This window comes from Colletes gigas, unplaced genomic scaffold, assembly GCF_013123115.1.
Source record: "Colletes gigas isolate AHSC1104 unplaced genomic scaffold, ASM1312311v1 Colletes_gigas_Sc00015, whole genome shotgun sequence".
Lineage (NCBI taxonomy): Eukaryota > Metazoa > Arthropoda > Insecta > Hymenoptera > Colletidae > Colletes > Colletes gigas.
Genome location: NW_025106644.1, coordinates 5100852 through 5120817, shown reverse-complemented (window position 1 = coordinate 5120817; position 19966 = coordinate 5100852). Strand labels below are relative to the sequence as shown.

Sequence of the window (19966 nt, the reverse complement as noted above, 5' to 3'; positions counted from 1 at the left end):
CCGATCATGCCTAGAAAACTCCAATTTACGCCCACGTATTTACAAACACCTTCGTTCCTCGTTTTATCCGTGTTTACTTTCGATTTTTAAACTGAAAAAAAAAAAAAAAAAAAAAAAAATCAAAATCAAAAATTTTCCTGCGCAATAATTCCCGCTTAAAAGCGACAAAATTTTTATCTCGAAGTGTAAGATCAACGTGAATCGTTTCTACGTTGCTTGAAAGATTGTCGTTTTGAAAGTGGAATTATTGTATTTTATTCAGACTCGAGAAATAACTATGTACGGGTTACGAGATTTAGGGGTGGTTCCTCTAGAAGTCGCGGAGTCACCACAATGAATTATTATTCTCCCGAATGGAAATATCTCAGGATATTGTACCCGTTCGTTGTTCCCTGAGTTTTATCCCCGCAACGCCACGGGCGTTGAATCCACAGCTTCGACAGCGCTACATTTATTAACGATTTGGGTAAAAAGGAGCGTCTAAGTAATCATGAGGTATATAATATATTATGATTATGAATTATTGAACATTGTATCAAATTTTATATTCACTTCTTGTGGTTGACAATAAACTGGTTTTATAAAAAAGATACACATGTTTTGTACTGGTACGACGTTCGGTTAGCCTATACAATTACATTATCCTGAATTACATTATCGTCTAAATTTCCTACATGGTTCACTTTGGATAGCCCCAGGGATCTTTCTTCTCGTCCATTAAAATGATAGAAGACTCGCAGATCTTCTTAAACACCTCGTACAACCTATCTTTCTGGAACACCTTGAATAAATCAATGATTAATCGCACAAAGTATCGATAACTTAACACTAGAAAGACTGAAACTTAGTATATACCTATATTGGCCAAAAGCAGTCAAAATGACTGCGTTGTGAAAGGCTAACTAATGTGTAAAGAAATTTGTTTAAAATTAATTTTTAATATTATGTTATAATATTATGAATTTAGGGCGCAGAAATAAAATAAACAACTTGTTAGAACAAGTATCACTGCATAAAGATTCGAATAACAAGTACTACTTTAGCTTATTGAGAAACGGTAATTTATCAATAGGTCTGGATTAGATCTGGGTTAGGTCTGGATTAGATCTGGGTTAGATCTGGGTTAGGTCTGGGTTAGGTCTGAGTTAGATCTGGATTAGATCTGGGTTAGGTCTGGGTTAGGTCTGGATTAGATCTGAGTTAGGTCTGGGTTAGGTCTGGATTAGATCTGGGTTAGGTCTGGATTAGATCTGGATTAGATCTGGGTTAGGTCTGGATTAGATCTGAATTAGATCTGGGTTAGGTCTGGATTAGATCTGGGTTAGGTCTGGGTTAGGTCTCATTTACACTGTTGTTGTATTTTGTAATTTCCAAGTGTATGATATCTGTTTGGTTTGGACTTGAAAGAATGTCGAGTGAGACTTGACGAAGGTGCTCCTGAGATCAAAATTGATGTCGAATCACACTCGACATAGGAGTGCAAAGGGTTAAGATAATTTGGATTATTAACTAATCCAGACCTAACCCAGACCTAACCCAGACCTAAACCAGACCTAACCCAGATCTAATTCAGACCTAATCCAGACCTAACCCAGAGCTAACTCAGATCTAATCCAGACCTAACCCAGACCTAACTCAGATCTAATCCAGACCTAACCCAGACCTAACCCAGACCTAACCCAGATCTAATCCAGACCTAACCCAGACCTAACCCAGAGCTAACTCAGATCTAATCCAGACCTAACCCAGACCTAACCCAGACCTAAACCAGACCTAACCCAGATCTAATCCAGACCTAACCCAGACCTAACTCAGACCTAACTCAGATCTAATCCAGACCTAACCCAGACCTAACTCAGACCTAACTCAGATCTAATCCAGACCTAACCCAGATCTAGGGTCTGAGTTATGTCTGGGTTAGGTCTGGGTTAGGTACGCCCAAATCGACAATTTATCATGTACTTGTATGTTATCATGTGTTGGTAATCGAAAAAAAATGAAAACAGTTATTTCAATACAGAGTCGAACTGGTCATATAAGAAATTTACTCAATTCAATAATAAGAGTCATTTGATTATTTAAAATTTCCCAAGCAGTCAAAATGACTGCTTTTGGGCGATATAGGTATAACACATATATATATACCGGAAATGAAGGAGGGGGGAGGTAATTACAATTATTAATAAACGCATTTATATGTTGTGCAAAAAGTCACAAAATTCTAAGAAATTGTGTCATTATATACATAATTGTTTTTCTAATTGAAATTAAAAAGCAGTCAAAATTACTTCCTTGGGCAATCTAGTGTTAAACGTTCAAAGAGATCGTAGATACGTACTTTATACAGTTGATATTGCTCGGAAGCAAGGATGTCCGCCAATTGAATGCAGCCAGCGTGCTCGTTCATTTCAGACATCACGGAATGCAAAAGAAGCGTAATCTTTGGGATACAGAGCTCCCGTAGCTTCTCCATTTGACGTTCACGCGATTCCTCGTCCAACGTTCGCGGCTCGTCGTTGTTATTATTCGAATCGACCAGCCAACCACCATCGGGAAACAATAGTACATTGAACAGTAGTTGCTTGACAGCCTACGAAAAGAAATTTCTATCTTGTAGAATAAAGAATTCGTTTAAATTTTTACTTGTATGGGCGTTGCTTCCCACGCTCGCCGCCAGGGGGCTCGCGCTCTTACAAGCGTTCGAGCGACCCCTCAGCTGGTATATAAGGCAGAGCCTGCTAGGAACCCTTAGTGACGAGTCCACCAGCAGACTCGGATAAAAAAAAACAGGGCCACGTGTGTAACTTTTATTTGACGAACCTTCGTGTGATGTTGCATCGTACATTTCCACCTCTCCATTTCTACATTGTACTGTGTTTTTTTGTGCTCGTACGCAACCTTCTCCGTGAAAGTAGCATACTGTGGTAGCTCCTCCAACGCTGTGGGTTTTCCATGATGGTAGTGAGAGAACCATTCTGCGAAACCCTCTTGAGCATCGAGATAGGTTTTGTAGCAAAGGTATTCCCGAATCGACGATGACGCTCTTTTCGATAAATTGTTCGTTATTGTAAGATTCGTTAAGGTGCCCTCCATCGTTGGGTATTCAGCCATAACGGACTCGATGGAATCCGCTGGAATCTGAACGAAAAGACATTGGAATTCTTTGAAAATTAAACTGATTCAACACCTACCTTGTTGAATGCCTTCCGCGCTGCGTCTATTTTGTCATTGGTTAAGAAGTATCTTATGAGAGCGTTGGTTTGCCACAACACCTCCTCCCGTTGACTTTGATAGAATATCAACCAGTCCAACGCGTTGATTTTTTCCATGTCCGCATCGGTTATACTGCCCTTCAGATCCGTGGGATCGACATCCACGTCTTTCAAACGTATACTCTCTACCACCAATGTGGTGATCGCATCCACGTTCAGATTCGCGTCCTCTGCCGCGGTCAGGCACTTCTTCCTTTGCTCGTAATCCTTTATCGTCTCCAAATAACTCGCGTAACTCTTCACTTGAGCCTCCTGGGGCAACATGGCCGTATAAAACGCGATCAAAATCGGGTCGTCCATCTCGATCAAAACGTGAACGTACGCGGATAGAACTTTATCACCAATTTTATCATTCGTATTTTTCCCTATTTGTCGAAAGAAGAACACCAGGTGGGCCAGGAATCGTAAAAAGTGAGGGTCGCAAACTTTTCTATCTATCATGCTCTCCACCTCTTCCATCAGCTTCGGTATGTGGTCCAAAATTAAGTATTTCTGAATAAGGTGATCGGGCTCGTTCGACTGCGCGCGAATAATCGGATTTTTCGACGCGTGTAGCTCTTTGAAAACGTCCTCCAACGAGCCCTCGTTCTTCCAATAATCGTCCACCATGTTCGTGAAATTTTTTATCGCCAAATCCCTCACCACTCTTTCGACCTTTATGTCCAACAGCGTTTTCATGTAAGCCCATAGCGCATCTTGCCACGAGGACGCTACTTGCAGCATTTGTTGCACGTTTCCGCAAAGACTAGCATAAATAGACCGATAGAATTGACCTAAATACAAGAGATAATTCCTATCAGCAGAAGTTCCTTTGTGTATTCTATTAAATGTGTAAACGATAAAGAACTATTACCTACGCGTTTATCTTGAGAAAGTTCCCACGCGCAAAGTTTCCAAAGACTCCTGGTAGGATTCCCCTCTATAGGTAATTTAATATCGGACAATGGATTTCTATAATTAGGATCGTGATAAGGTATCCATCCTAATAAACAAGCAGCTCTCCAAGGCTGCCCACAGTTCTCAGCCAATGCTTGCGCCTTTTGAAGACGACCGCAACGTACCTATTCAATAAAACGTATTTAATAAAAAATTTGTTCCGTTCAAATTTTCGATCAAGAATCTTATACCTCTATAAACATTCTTTTCTCGAGTCTTGCGTTATCTTCCCTGTCCAGATCGTGTAGAGGTTTACCTTCCCTTATCGTCGCATCTGGATCAAGAGACGACACCAGCGGTCGGGACAACCCGAAAGGAATTTGATCTCTGTCTTTAACCGCTAGCTGTCTCACCGTATTCTCCCATGCGAGCGTCTTTTCCGTGAAATGTTCGGTGGATGGATATTTATCCGCCTGATCCAACGCATTCTTTTCCAACCAGTCTATTATCAACTGATATTCTCTGATGTATCTCTCTGTTTTGAATAAGTTATCTATTATCAGTTTTTCGGATACGTAAGTAACATTTTCGTCCGAGTCCTCCTCCATCGGAGTTGGAAAATTAAGACTGTTTATTCTGTTTTGGTATAGACAATAAATCAGCCTCCATGTGTTCCTTTCATTCTCTAACGAAACTTCTTCTTCCGACACTTCTGTAGTTTCTACTTTCGACTGCATACCTGTATTACATAAAAAACTAAATAACCTTGGGATTAATTAATATAATTCCAAATATTATAGTACGACTCTTACCTCTCATTATATCTAACGTATCCGAGCAGTTCTGAATGAAATCTGCAATCGTGTCGAATACTTGCGCTTCGGAGAAGTTCATTTGTATACTATGCAAGAAGTCGTAGTACAATTTAGACATGACATCGCGCCACGGTTCTTTCGCTTTCAAAATTATACCAGTCGCGGCGCTATCTTCCATCATTTCCCTCAATGTAAGCTCGTTCTTATCCATACCGACCACAATATCGCGCAATTCGTGCGGAGCGATCGTTATCGAATCATCCATATCCAGAACATCGTGACCCTTCATTAATCTCGAACTAAAATACGATCTGCTCAACATTTTCGGGCTATTGGTATCGTTCAACGAGCAGGAATCATCCGAATCTTTTCGTACATGATTACTCTGTAACGATATCCTCTTGGGTGTCGCGCTCTTTCCACTTAACCTCAAAAATGACTTTCGTTGAGCATTTTCTTGATTATGCATTTGAATCGATCGTTCCAAATTTTCTGTGGTATCGTTTATCGAATCCATCGTTTAAACTGCTGCTTGAAAATCCACCGATGTTAACTGAAACTACTTGCTATATCCGACAGGCAAATGTTTACAAAAGCGTGATCATTGACAATCGCGTGCCGGTTTTCGAATTATACAGTAGTACCACCATTAAGCAGATCGATCGATACCAATAGTAAGGTGTGAAATTTTCCTTAGAAAGACAGAATTCCCTAAATTATTACCCTGTTTAACACTAGAAAGACTGAAACTTAGTATATACCTATATTGGCCAAAAGCAGTCAAAATGACTGCATTGTGAAAGACTAACTAATGTGTAAAGAAATTTGTTTAAAATTAATTTTTAATATTACGTTATAATATTATGAATTTAGGGCGCAGAAATAAAATAAACAACTTGTTAGAACAAGTATCACTGCATAAAGATTCGAATAACAAGTACTACTTTAGCTTATTGAAAAACTGCAATTTATCAAACCTAACCCAGACCTAACCCAGACCTAACCCAAACCTAACCCAGATTAGGTTTGAGTTAGGTCTGAGTTAGATCTGAGTTAGATCTGGGTTAGGTCTGGGTTAGGTCTGGATTAGATCTGAGTTAGATCTGAGTTAGGTCTGGGTTAGGTCTGGATTAGATCTGAGTTAGGTCTGGGTTAGGTCTGGGTTAGATCTGGATTAGATTTGGGTTAGGTCTGGATTAGATCTGGATTAGATCTGGGTTAGGTCTGGATTAGATCTTGGTTAGGTCTGGGTTAGGTCTGGGTTAGGTCTCATTTACACTGTTGTTGTATTTTGTAATTTCCAAGTGTATGATTTGGTTTGGTTTGGACCTAATCCAGACCTAACCCAGACCTAACCCAGACCTAAACCAGACCTAAACCAGACCTAACCCAGATGTAATTCAGATCTAATCCAGACCTAACCCAGACCTAACCCAGATCTAATCCAAACCTAACCCAGACCTAACCCAGAGCTAACTCAGATCTAATCCAGACCTAATCCAGACCTAACCCAGACCTAACCCAGACCTAAACCAGACCTAACCCAGATCTAATTCAGATCTAATCCAGACCTAACCCAGAGCTAACTCAGATCTAATCCAGACCTAACCCAGACCTAACCCAGATCTAACTCAGATCTAATCCAGACCTAACCCAGATCTAGGGTGACTTCCTTGGGCAATCTAGTGTTAAAAATGTAATATTATATCGATCCGTTTATTTCGGTCTATATTTTAATTCTTTATATCGTTATTACTTATTTAAAAATTGTTATAAAGTAAAATAATATGGTAATCGATTGAATTAACTGTCGCCCTCTTTCTCGATTTTACGAAGCTGCCCAAAGTGAGCGAGTAGCGACGAACTGGCGGCCATTACGACGTAATCGAAAATGGCGACTCGTCTGCTAAGAGTGGGCTCCGCATTGCGGACTTATACCAACAAAACCAGCCTCGTAGAGGTAATAACATTTTTATTTTCTAATTCAGTTATCGTTGGAGGAACATACCGCGACGTTTCGTTGGAATTTACATTCAACTCGAGATGATTTAACCGAGATAATACATCGACTCCATTTACTCCTTACGTAATGGGAACGAAGTTTTTTAAACCATTCAAAATAAGAGAGGAATTACTAATTCCCGTTCAATTGACAACAAATGAGATTTGATGAATTAACTCTGTAATATACGTTCAAGTACTTGTGTCAGAGTATCATAACCTTAATATGTTTAGGTCTTATAATGTGTTGTCGATGAATTCAGGAATTTGACAGATGTAACTTTTACCAAATGTCTTTCTAGACGCGGAAACAATGGCAGTCTACGGCACCATCTATGAAAGAGATGCTGATCAATCAACCACCAACGAGAATCACAACTTTAGATTGCGGTTTAAGAGTTGCGAGCGAAGACAGCGGTGCCCCGACAGCCACGGTAGGACTGTGGATCGATGCTGGCAGTCGCCTTGAAACTGACGAAAATAATGGGGTGGCGCACTTTATGGAGCACATGGCCTTCAAGGTAAAACAATATTTTCCGACCGTATTTCTATCCCAACGTTAGAACCTTTAATCTACAATTATAATTATTAACAGGGAACCACTAAACGTTCGCAAACTGATTTAGAATTAGAGATTGAAAATATGGGTGCTCATTTGAACGCTTACACGAGCAGAGAACAGACAGTATTTTATGCCAAATGTTTGTCGCAAGATGTACCCAAAGCGATAGAAATTTTGAGCGATATTATTCAAAATTCAAAGCTGGGCGACGCAGAAATCGAGAGAGAACGCGGTGTAATTTTAAGGGAGATGCAAGAGGTCGAAACGAATCTCCAGGAAGTTGTGTTCGATCACTTACACGCTAGTGCCTATCAAGGTACGCCGTTAGGAAGGACAATTCTTGGTCCTACTAAAAATATTAAAAGCATTACGAGGAACGACCTTGTCGATTATGTAAAAAAGAGCTACGGTCCGCCTAGGTATCTAATTCTAAATCATAAATCCCGTAAGAGATTTTAAAAGATCTTAAAAGTGATTGAATATTATTTTTCTTAGATTTGTTTTGGCTGGTGCTGGTGGTGTAGATCACAACGCGTTAGTAGCATTAGCCGAGCAACATTTTGGCAAAATGCAAGGACCAGTCTACGACGAAATTCCGCCTGTTCTAGTACCCTGTCGTTACACTGGTTCTGACATTCGCGTTCGCGATGATAGTATACCTCTTGCGCATATCGCCATTGCTGTCGAAGGTGCTGGATGGGCAGATGCGGATAATATTCCTCTTATGGTCGCGAATACCCTGATGGGAGCGTGGGACCGTAGCCAAGGAGGAGGTGCAAACAGTGCGAACCACTTGGCTCAAGCAGCTTCGATCGCTGAACTGTGTCACAGTTACCAAAGCTTCAACACTTGTTACAAAGTACATGATCGTGTCATATAAATCGTTATTTCGTAAGCATATTGTACCAGATGTGACTGTTTTATAGGATACGGGACTTTGGGGGTTATATTTTGTGTGCGATCCGATGGCCTGTGACGATTTCTTATATAACGTACAATCCGAATGGAGGAGGTTATGTATATCAGTCACGGAAAAGGAGGTTGAACGCGCGAAGAACATTCTCAAAACAAATATGCTCCTTCAGTTGGATGGAACAACCGCAATTTGCGAGGACATTGGACGGCAGCTGCTTTGTTACAATCGACGTATACCACTTCACGAACTCGAAGCCAGGATAGATGTAAGTAACAATATATCTCGGATATAAAACGTACTGTATTTATTTGTTAACAACGTTCCTTGCAGAGTGTAACGGCCAAAAATATTCACGATGTTGGTATGAAATATATATATGACCAGTGTCCAGTGGTCGCAGCAGTCGGGCCAGTCGAAAACTTACCTGATTACAATTTAATTCGCGGTAGTATGTACAGTCTACGCGTGTAAACGCATTTCTTTAAACAAACTTAGAACGAGTCGCCAGCAACATCATATTTAGTAACAAAAAAAAAAATCAGTATCAAAGTGAGATCACAAATACTTGAAGCTGTCTTTCGTGAATACTAATCGTAGTAGAAATTTTCTTATATTTAATATATAAATTGCAATATCAAAGACTAAGTTTTCACGAATTTTTTAATGGCATTCTGTGATCTTACTTTTAATACTTGTTCAACAATTAGTCCTTCCCCATACGTGTATTATCAGATTTAAATAAAATAATAAAATTACCAACCATTATCCTCTTGGTTCGTGACTTAAAAACAGCTGAAAATTTATATGCTAGAGGATGGAGCGGATTATTTGGTACGTAATTGTTTAAAAAATTAATACATAATTACGGGAAGATTCCGAAAATTTCGAGGTATTATAAATCAATTTTTTATTAAACGTGTTTCTCACCAAATTGCAAGAATTAATAGACACGCGTATACTCTTTTTACATAGTACATGCTATTCTATTTCTATTCTGTTATAGTATCGTTTAATTCAATACAAAATGCAACGTATAAAGATAATACACGGGCATCTAAAGGGTGCGTAATATGTACAATTATATATTTCTATGAAATAATTTCATAAATAACGTAGCCGAATTTTCTCATACAATTTAATACATTTAATTACTTTGATTTAATCACAATAATGTAAAGTTCGATTCGAACAAAAATATTCATAAACACGTATCTTATCAAACAAACTATGCAGATACATGATCATTAGTGTTTCTACAAAAAAAAAAAATTGAATATAAAATTTGTAGAAACTCACCGGCACTGTTATTCGAGTTTCCGTTTAAAATAGTTTAAGCAGCATTTACCGTATAAGCAATAAATGCATAATTTACATTCTACTTAATATAATTAGAAAATTACTTAGATTACTAACTTATTATTCCAAAATAGGAAAATTCTAATGCAACAGTGGAAGTACATTATCATTATAATAATGAGATTACGAATTTAAGCGCTATACATAATAAAGCTTTTAATAATATTCTTGTCCATGTTGCAATATATCGATAAGAATGATTATCAAAATCATAAAAATAATTTTTATTTTTAGCATTCTGATAATATTAATAAATTTCGTCGTTACCTTTCCAGAAAAATACTAAGGGTATTCTTTAATTTTTGTACTTATATTAAAAAAATTTACCTCTACAATTTGGTTACCATATTTATGCATTTCATATGTTTCATGACTCTAGCATCGTTCTGTGGTGCTGTAGCCAGTGTCGGAGATGCAGTATCTTTACACACTTTGGCAGTCATTTCGGCCAATGGTTCTAATTCTTTTGCATTTATTAATTCAAATTCTGTTACAAAATAATAAAAATGCTTGTAACACGTATTTACGTGTGCTTCCTGAAATGCAAAAATTCTCAGTCGTACAAAATTAATTGGAATATGATTATTTTAGCACACGAAATATAGATGTTACAGTGAAACACCGAAATCTGGAGAATGTCGACTTTCACCGGTGAATGTCAACATTCACATAGTCGGTTAGTGTATGTCCGAAATATTTGCTAAACACCCTTATTTCTGACTTACACCGGTAAATGTTGACATTCACCATGCACTAATGGTGAGTGTTGAACATGTTGGAGATTTATATTTTCTTCCCCGCAATTCAGTCGCTATAAAACGTCACAAGGGTGACGTAACTTTTTCGCCTCTCTTTCTGAAAGGATCTAACCCAGACCTAACTCAGATCTAATCCAGACCTAACTCAGACCTAACTCAGATCTAATCCAGACCTAACTCAGATCTAATCCAGACCTAACCCAGACCTAACCCCCGTTATCAGCGATGAATTGGTCTGGGTTAGGTCTGGAATAAGTCTGAATTAAGTCTGGGTTAGGTCTGGAATAAGTCTGGGTTAGGTCTGGGTTAGGTCTGAATTAAGTCTGGGTTAGGTCTGGATTAGATCTGAGTTAGGTCTGGGTTAGGTCTGGGTTAGGTCTGGGTTAGGTCTGGGTTAGGTCTGGAATAAGTCTGAATTAAGTCTGGGTTAGGTCTGGGTTAGGTCTGAATTAAGTCTGGGTTAGGTCTGGGTTAGGTCTGGATTAGATCTGAGTTAGGTCTGGGTTAGGTCTGGGTTAGATCTGAGTCAGGTTTGGGTTAGGTCTGGGTTAGGTCTGGGTTAGGTCTGAATTAAGTCTGGGTTAGGTCTGGGTTCTAATCCAGATCTAACCCAGACCTAACGCAGACCTAACGCAGACCTAATCCAGACCTAACCCAAACCTGACTCAGATCTAACCCAGACCTAACCCAGACCTAACCCAGACTTAATTCAGACCTAACCCAGACCTAACCCAGACTTAATTCAGACTTATTCCAGACCTAACCCAGACCAAACCCAAACCTAACCCAGACCTAACCCAGACCTAACCCAGACCAAACCCAAACCTAACCCAGACCTAACCCAGACTTAATTCAGACCTAACCCAGACCTAACCCAGACTTAATTCAGACTTATTCCAGACCTAACCCAGACCAATTCATCGCTGATAACGGGGGTTAGGTCTGGAATAAGTCTGAATTAAGTCTGGGTTAGGTCTGGAATAAGTCTGAATTAAGTCTGGGTTAGGTCTGGGTTAGGTCTGGGTTAGAAAAAGATCACGATTTACTGCAGTATCCATTTAGTATAAATTAGGGTATCGGAAATGAAATTAAGAAAACGTTGCTCGCGTTATCAAAGCTTGCATAAGACTGACAAAGCTGATTGACTCCGAGCAGAAGAAAGGATTTGGCAGGAGAGAGCCAGTCGCTTGTTTTTTGACTCTTCTGTTTTGGACCTCCACCAGAGCATATCTGTGATTGTCGACACACACCGGAGAGGGTCCGAATGTACAACAATGTAATGAAATATTCGATCTTTCACCGACGTATTTGGGTATCTGTTGACGTTCACCGGTGAAAGTTGACATTCTCCAATTTCGGTCATTCACGGTAACATAGACACGAAACTTACTGCTCCTATTGCCACGATACGGTCAAAATGATGTATGTAGACGTGAACGAAAACTCTAAACAAGCGCGTCAAGATTTTTCTACACAGCGGCACAAACGTTTTTGGGAACGGTACATCTGTAACAAAATTTTTGCATAAACAATATACGCAATTATCAAACTAACGTTTGAACTTTGTACCTGTAGACACTGGGAATATGTTCTCGTTATTTATTTGCGCTTCTATCCAATCCATAAGAAGACTGACGTACTGCGGTGCTGGTAACGCTGTAGGCTTCTTGTATTTCTCACCGTCCGCCCACAAGTATTCAAAACGAGCACCGCCGCTCATCGTTGGACACGACGCGGAGTCACAATATTCAGAAACAGTACCATATATTAAGTTTATTCTATTAAAGAAATCCACCACTGAAATTATAATAACATAACATATAACGGCAATTTTTAAGATCATGTATTAAAGGTTCTAAAAATTTTTAGCAAATCCATCCGAGTACCGTGAACAGCGATCCAGTCGTTAAGATCCTCGCCAGGAGGCAACTTCACCACAGACCTTAAATTAATTCCAGAATTAAGGGAAGCCTGTGCCTGCTTGTGCAGGGAATACCGTAACGTTCCATGAGCAAACTTTTTCTTTGGTCTAAATGTCTACACCATTGAATGAAAAAAAAATCTGAATTAGGAATACGTATATGGTGAGCTTTAAATATATACGTAATAATTTAAAATAGAAAACTTAATACAACTTGGTGTTTTTAAAATCGATCGATAATAATGTTAGGTTAGAATGTTCGTTGTAAATTCGAACAAATATCGTGCAAAGTTAAAACAAATATTTACCTTTCCCTTTTGAAAGAATTCCATAAAACCGCTCAGTGCAGTCATTGCGGCTGAACTTGCACAGAACCCTGTGATTATTACAGAAATACCGAGGTAACCGGTAGTAGAAATTTATTTCGGTCTATGTCCATGCATGTGTTACGAATCCAAATTCTGCGCCACGTATAAATTATTTTACTACCTACAACTTTCCATTATTACACTTGCCCGAGTTATTTAATTGCGATTAATTTTACAAAAAATTTATCGTACATTTAATATTCACTCGCAAGTATATAAAAACGGAACGAATCTACAGCACGCTCTCGGTCATCGTGTTACGCTTAAATAATAACCACTTTGTCGGCGGTAACCGCAATATTTAATACCGCTATCTGCAAATAGTACAGTTATAACGAGATGTCTTTTATTAGAAATATATTATCACATTTGCATTACGTTTGTTGAAGAAATTTAAGATATATCGTCGTTCGCTACACTTGCGAAAAGTGCCAACAACGATACATCGTTGCGTATGCGATGGTGTCTTATTCTTCCCATCAGGTCTGGAATAATTATTTTTATTTGCAGGGATCAATTGCAATCATTTTTGGTCATTAGACGTACCCTCAAAATCCTACCCACTTTTGAGAAAAAAATTCGAGAATGTGTGAAATTTTTCGACAAAATTCAAAAATTTCAGATCGTTCTAAAAAAATTATTTTTGATTGCAGGGGTCAATTATAATCATTTTTGGTCAATATACATAACCTCGAAATCCTACGCACTTTCGAGAAAAAAATTCTTTACCGAAAATCTAATGTGAGGCCCAGAAATGCTTCCTTGAAATTTCATGCGAATCTTTAAAATGTCATAATATTTGAATGGATGGGAGGATTTTAATGTTTCAAAAGGCAAACAACGCGTATTTTAGCGAAGAATATGTAGAAATTGTAAAAATATTCGAAAACTTATACCTTAACCCCGTAAAACGAGAAAAACCTCATAAAACTGGCCCAATCTTCAAACGTCTATAACTTCTATATTAGTGAATGTATTCCATTGAAATTTAGTATGGAGGTAGAGCTCATGCGTACCTACAAAAATGTACTAAACAAAATTTCCGGTAGGACGTCAAAAAAATTTATTAAAAATGGAAAACGAAATTTTAAGAAAAATCGACCCTTAATTTTTCAGGGAAAATAAAAGATTTCAAAGCATTCTGTAAAAAATATTTTCAGTTGCATAGGTCAGTTACAATCATTTTTGGTTAATAAACATACCCCCAAAATCCTAACCATTTTCGAGAAAAAAATTCGAGTAAGTGTGAAATTTTTCGACAAAATTCAAAAATTTCGAATCGTTCTGGAAAAATTATTGTCGGTTGCGGGGGTCAATTATAATCATTTTTGGTCAATATACATAACCTCGAAATCCTACGCACTTTCGAGAAAAAAATTCTTTACCGAAAATCTAATGTGAGGCCCAGAAATGCTTCCTTGAAATTTCATGCGTATCTTTAAAATGTCATAATATTTGAATGGATGGGAGGATTTTAATGTTTTAAAAGGCAAACAACGCGTATTTTAGCGAAGAATATGTAGAAATTGTAAAAATATTCGAAAACTTATACCTTAACCCCGTAAAACGAGAAAAACCTCATAAAACTGGCCCAATCTTCAAACGTCTATAACTTCTATATTAGTGAATGTATTCCATTGAAATTTAGTATGGAGGTAGAGCTCATGCGTACCTACAAAAATGTACTAAACAAAATTTCCGGTAGGACGTCAAAAAAATTTATTAAAAATGGAAAACGAAATTTTAAGAAAAATCGACCCTTAATTTTTCAGGGAAAATAAAAGATTTCAAAGCATTCTGTAAAAAATATTTTCAGTTGCATAGGTCAGTTACAATCATTTTTGGTTAATAAACATACCCCCAAAATCCTAACCATTTTCGAGAAAAAAATTCGAGTAAGTGTGAAATTTCTGGAAAAATTATTGTTGGTTGCGGGGGTCAATTACAATCATTGGTAATAAAATACATTAAAAATACATTACCCCCATTCAAAACAAAAACAACGTCAACGACTTTTCTTTAATATTTCTAATAAAATAGTTTCAAATTTATGTTCGCGGGAATTAGAAGGTATAATATAACAGTAACTGTACGTGAATGTTTTTAATAAAAATAATTGTACATTTAAATTAGAAAAAATATTTTTGAGTAACGCTATGCTTTTTACATAAATAGTTTATTACATACACAGGTAGTTTGATGCACAAAAAAGTAAAAAAGTAAACATTACCCCGGGCACCATTTACTATTCACGTTTTCTTTTCTTTTTTTTTTTCCTGAAATAGATATATAACTTTCACATAATTGTAATTGTAATTGTATTATAATTTTGTGCAAGTATATGTATGTACATAACTACATAGGCATAGTAAATTTAATCTATTGCCTTAATGTTTAATTATTACAACAATTACATTGTTTTTTAACCAAATAGTTTGAAGCTGTATTTAGTTTCGCTTATAAAGAACTTCTCGTGTTATTTATATACGATCAACGTTCAATTTGAGACTGTTGTTTCCGTGAGCAACATTTAGGTACATTTCACTCGAATGTTGCGTGCTTTGCTTTCTTTATATAATCAGTACATACATGTAACGGATAATTCTCTCTCTTCGTGTACTTTACAATTAGTAAAATTACTTTATCTATAAATGTACATTTCTCTTCGACCTCGTTCGCAGAGGTAATGTGTTCACTGTTTCAAAACAGAACAAAAATGATCACGCCTGTGTATTACAATTCTGTAACAGTCAATATTTGGACAGATGGAATGATTCCTCACGGTAGGACAATATTTCGGAATTGAGTTTTATTGAAATAAAACTGAATACCCCTAATATAATTATATCCCATAGTAAACCATAAATATGAACGATAGAATTATTGTCACGTACAATTTAAACAAAATGTTTTTCAACATTAATGAAGGATTTGCGTGCAAGCTGTTATTTTTGTGTCCCGCACAAATATCTTGCGATTTGTGGATCAAATAATACATTGATGCCATTAAATGCACCACAGTCTTAATGAAAAACCTGAAAATCTGTTTTAGTTATAAAATAGATTAATGTCCTTTATCGTTTTTAGTTGAAACGTTCGAAGTAGTAAAGATCATGTATGTGGTAGAATTCATTGCAAAGTACTCTTCTATTAAATTATCCTATAAAATCATTTAGATACACGCCCCGGAGGACTTTTTTAAAAGACCTTTACTGTATAAATTCGTTTTTCAAAGTAATGTTTCTGAACATGTTTATAGAGACGGGAACGTTAATATCTCTGTCGATTAATGTCCAGTAAAGACGTTTGTATTAATAATTAGATACATTAATTTATAGTTTATTGTACGGGAATCATAGATGCTTAGAGCCTTCCGCTTTTTTTGCCGCTGGTGGAACGCCGGGCGCTAACGGGGGATTTCTAACCGAATCGGAAGTGGAATTACTTTTAAGAACCGCGGCTGACTTCTCCCGTTTCGGTTCGGACGTGCGTCCAGCATAATCATCGTCCAACTCCTCCTTACCATAACCCTTTTCGGTTGTTACCGGTGTAGCAGGAACTGGAGACTTTGGCGAAACGTATTTCGCTCCGCCCGTCTCCTTTTGCAATGTCTTTTGAATCTGTTCCTCCACTTCCAGAATTTCCTCCTTGTCAATTAATTCGATCAATTCGTGCACTTGTTTCTTGCTCAGCTTAATATCCTCTTTTCCGATTAGCTCCAATACCTGGGAAAAAATCACGCGAATTTAAATATTCGGTTATTAAATTATCTTATCAAATATTCGATATTATACGTTACCTTTAGAACGTCTTCGATCTTTATTGATCCGTCCCTGTCGTCGTCAATTTTCGCTAAAATTTCTGCGATGCGTTGCAACCGGTGATCGTCGGGTACACTTTGAATTCGTTTAATGGCTGTGATTAATTCGTCTATTTTAATCAATTCTTCGGCAGCCTCGATAGAGACACTTTCCTTCACAGCGGTGTTCCCTTCTTTCTGTTTCACTTGCTTCTCGGATTCAAGTTGTTCTAAAACTGTATCCATCTTGTGGATCATCTTGTTCACTTTGTTAAACAATCGTTTAGCGCCCTTGGACTCTTTGATACTTTCTATGTCCTCCTGACCCTTCGCAGCCGCTTTGATTTCATAGAGCTCTTTAAGATCCTCTTGATAGTCGGCCATTTCTTCTTTGAGCTCTTTCAATTCCTCCTTCTCCACAGACATCATTTTATTATCCTGTACAAAACCATATATTATCTTTATAATAATATGTTAACTACTCAAACATCTCGTTGGAATACAATCGTTACAAACCTTTCCAAGCGAGTCTAAAGCCTGTTCTAGTACTTTCACATCCGTAGTCGTTATTTCGTCCACCTTGGAGCTTTGCACGCAAACCGATGGTTGAGGATCGCTTTCTTTCTTCTCTTGTCGTTCCTCCTCTATCTTACGCTCTTCCATTTTGATGATTTCAATGTTCGTTTTGTGATCCATTTTACCTTCTTTCTCTCCTATCGCGCCCTGAGTACGCGCAACGACCGTGTCAGGAAGAGCAGAGATGGTAGCTTTCAGTTTATCGGACATAGGTATCGTTTCTGGGACCATAAGTGCTCGAGAGAGAAGTAACAAAGATGGCGGGACTTTTTTAGTCAGGCTTAAGTCCAACCACTGAGACAATTGCTCTTTCAGTTTACTTTCTGGCAGTCCGTATGCGCGCATAGCGCGTGCTCTGCAAGCTTGTTGCAATTCGCTTCTAGTAAGCGAATCTATGCCTTCCTTTTCAATTAGCTGACAAAACAATTATAAATTTGTATTATTACAAATTATATTTGTCGCTATCAAGAAGAAAATTACCTTATCGTCCGCGGCAAGACTCCTAAGCCTCATTCTAAGTAGAAATCGTAAAAAGTTCGTGGTTCCAAGCGTCTGTACATCCAACACTCTACACAACGCGACTAATTGTGGCCGTGAAAGAGAGTCTAACGTAATTTCATCCTCGAAAAGTTTGCTAAACTGCATGATCTCGTCGTTAGTGGCTGCGGTGCCAGAGGTTCGAACTTTATAGAAAAATTCGGCAAACTCTTTAGCCTTTTTCGATCTATAATCGGACGACTGTACCGCCATGTCGTCCAATGTTTTTTGCAGAAACTTGGCCATTTCGATTTTAATCTGAAATATTGGATTTACAGTTAGTCGATTAGGTAATTATAGTTAGAGGAATTTAAACCGTTATAGAACAGAAGATTCGTACCTTTAATGCTTGTTTTAATTTATCTTCCTTTTCTGTTGCTGTTTGAAAAGTGGATGGTAGCAAGCCGGGGAAAATCTTAATAGCAATAGGTAGTAAAAATTCCATAAAGGGCACAATGATAAAAACAGAGAAGGGAATAAGCCTGAATACATCGCCGGTTGTCTTTATAAGCTAAAAATTAATTTTAAAATGATTTGAAAAATCCAGCAGACACGATTATATACATTGATAATAAATATATATATATAATGTAATTTAGAATTTACCAGCCTATGTTCTCTTCTGCTAAGTTCTTTGCCCTGCAAAATTCTCCAAACTAGTTTCGCTGAAATTTTCATATCAAGGCCCAGCAACCTAAATCCATGATAGTAGTGTAATATTTCTCCTTTCACTTTTTGCCACAAGGTGAGCTTTTCCGCCAATGCTTTCTGAGGACCGTGCGCGACAGTTCCTTCCACCTTCTCTTTTAATTCCTTTTGCTCCTTGATATTCTTCACTGTATCTTCCACTTTGGAAGATGACTCCTGACTCCTCCATGATGGCGTTATATACAATGTACGCAGTTGTAAATATGGTAAATTAATACTATTATTGCTTTCCACTAACGTCGAGCGTATAAATAATCTAGTACTTTTTGGATCTCTTTTACCGGTGTAAATGAAAGCCAAGCTTCCATTTATTTGAGCGGTACTGTACCACAACTTGAAACTACAATGTTCTGAAATAAATAGATTTTGTAAAACATTTCGCATTAAATCTCCCACGTAAAATGTAACAACATACACTTTCCTTCATCACTTTTTTTTTTTTTTATCATTTGATACGCATTGTTGCATCGTTCGAGACATAATTTTTTAACAATAAATCACCCTATCATTGGCGAACAAATTTATTTACGATGTTACAAATTAGTATTTCGTGGTATAAACATTGTTATATTGTGAAAACATGAAACGTATTATTATTAGTACTTATTTCACAACATAACCTATTGCAAAACCAATTATGTAAATGAAAAGATTAAGGAAAGAAAATGATAAAGTAAAATGAGAAATTTTTTTTAATTTATCATATATATTAATAACTTCGTCCATAAATTCACCTGTTATATAAATGTAACGTGTACAATATCTATACTGCGCGCATTCGGAATAATATTACGATTCTTATTTTATTAGAGAACGAAATTAATTGTACATACGTCGAATTGCTCTGCCCTGGCTAATTGCCATTGTTTTTGCGTGAATTAAAGAGTTCATTCTGTATTAGTTTTTTTTTGTAATTTTTATACTTTTACGAAGCCGTGTTCCCTTGCAAATATGTGGTAAAATACGGCCATCACACATTTTCCGCCTTGAACATAGCGATAAGAGGTCAAAGATTAACTGTTTGTTAGGCTGGTTCCACTATTCGAAGCGCAACTTGATGTTTCCCCGATTACTTTTACTTATCTGCGCATACTTCAATAACGTTTACTTTTTTAAGAACATCGCATTATTAAATACATGTACTGATCTAATTCGAAGTATGACTCGTTTGTTTAAAACAAGTTAATCGACGACTACGGGAAAACATAAGTACGCACGAGGTTATTGAATTCGTCGCAAGGTGTATAGTTTTCCAATTGGTGGACCCGACGCTGGTTACACCCAATTGGTAAAAAGTGGCGTTTTCACCAATCATTTCACCAATTGGAAACACAGCATAAGCCCTTAAATTTTACAAGGGTGAAGCTTTTATCAAAATTATGCTTCACACGAGTCTAGAGATTCAGTAACAAAAATAATATTTAATATCTGGGGGTACGAGAACTTAACTAGATACAGTTTTCGGGAGAGTCGACAAAGGCAAACTGACACGTGCCCTCTT

General features: G+C 37.4%; 4 protein-coding genes and 1 long non-coding RNA gene across 6 annotated transcripts; 2 read left to right on the top strand and 3 right to left on the bottom strand.

The window, feature by feature from the left end:
• Positions 1–632: 632 nt before the first annotated feature.
• Positions 633–5578, bottom strand: LOC122399915 (nuclear pore complex protein Nup107). The gene is made up of 7 exons (XM_043400983.1): positions 4961–5578; positions 4400–4887; positions 4126–4333; positions 3192–4045; positions 2821–3138; positions 2339–2590; positions 633–781 (listed from the first exon to the last, which is right to left on the bottom strand). Exons 1-7 carry the CDS (start codon positions 5478–5480, stop codon positions 680–682), a joined length of 2742 nt encoding a protein of 913 aa, XP_043256918.1. The 5' UTR covers positions 5481–5578; the 3' UTR covers positions 633–679.
• Positions 5579–6799: 1221 nt separating this feature from the next.
• On the top strand, positions 6800–9218 carry LOC122399935 (mitochondrial-processing peptidase subunit beta). Its single transcript, XM_043401029.1, has 6 exons — positions 6800–6923; positions 7267–7485; positions 7560–7945; positions 8022–8385; positions 8453–8707; positions 8773–9218. Exons 1-6 carry the CDS (start codon positions 6855–6857, stop codon positions 8911–8913), a joined length of 1434 nt encoding a protein of 477 aa, XP_043256964.1. The 5' UTR covers positions 6800–6854; the 3' UTR covers positions 8914–9218.
• A 758-nt stretch (positions 9219–9976) lies between these two features.
• On the bottom strand, positions 9977–13399 carry LOC122399959 (MOB kinase activator-like 3). 2 transcript variants are annotated; one of them, XM_043401070.1, is made up of 6 exons: positions 13038–13399; positions 12786–12966; positions 12443–12593; positions 12126–12353; positions 11947–12062; positions 9977–10334 (listed from the first exon to the last, which is right to left on the bottom strand). In XM_043401070.1, the coding sequence occupies exons 2-6, from the start codon at positions 12828–12830 to the stop codon at positions 10128–10130; spliced, it is 747 nt and encodes a 248-aa protein (XP_043257005.1). In that variant the 5' UTR covers positions 12831–12966; positions 13038–13399; the 3' UTR covers positions 9977–10127. The 2 variants fall into 2 exon arrangements, with proteins under 2 accessions (XP_043257005.1, XP_043257004.1); XM_043401069.1 differs by having other exon boundaries at positions 12786–13159; positions 13224–13399.
• On the top strand, positions 11646–12595 carry LOC122399976. Its single transcript, XR_006259311.1, has 3 exons — positions 11646–12056; positions 12132–12313; positions 12426–12595. It is a non-coding gene; the product is annotated as an uncharacterized LOC122399976 (long non-coding RNA).
• Positions 13400–14761: 1362 nt separating the features above from the next.
• Positions 14762–19653, bottom strand: LOC122399921 (mitochondrial proton/calcium exchanger protein). The gene is made up of 7 exons (XM_043401000.1): positions 19299–19653; positions 18364–18815; positions 18098–18268; positions 17701–18015; positions 17161–17634; positions 16645–17082; positions 14762–16570 (listed from the first exon to the last, which is right to left on the bottom strand). The coding sequence occupies exons 1-7, from the start codon at positions 19354–19356 to the stop codon at positions 16199–16201; spliced, it is 2280 nt and encodes a 759-aa protein (XP_043256935.1). The 5' UTR covers positions 19357–19653; the 3' UTR covers positions 14762–16198.
• Positions 19654–19966: the final 313 nt, after the last annotated feature.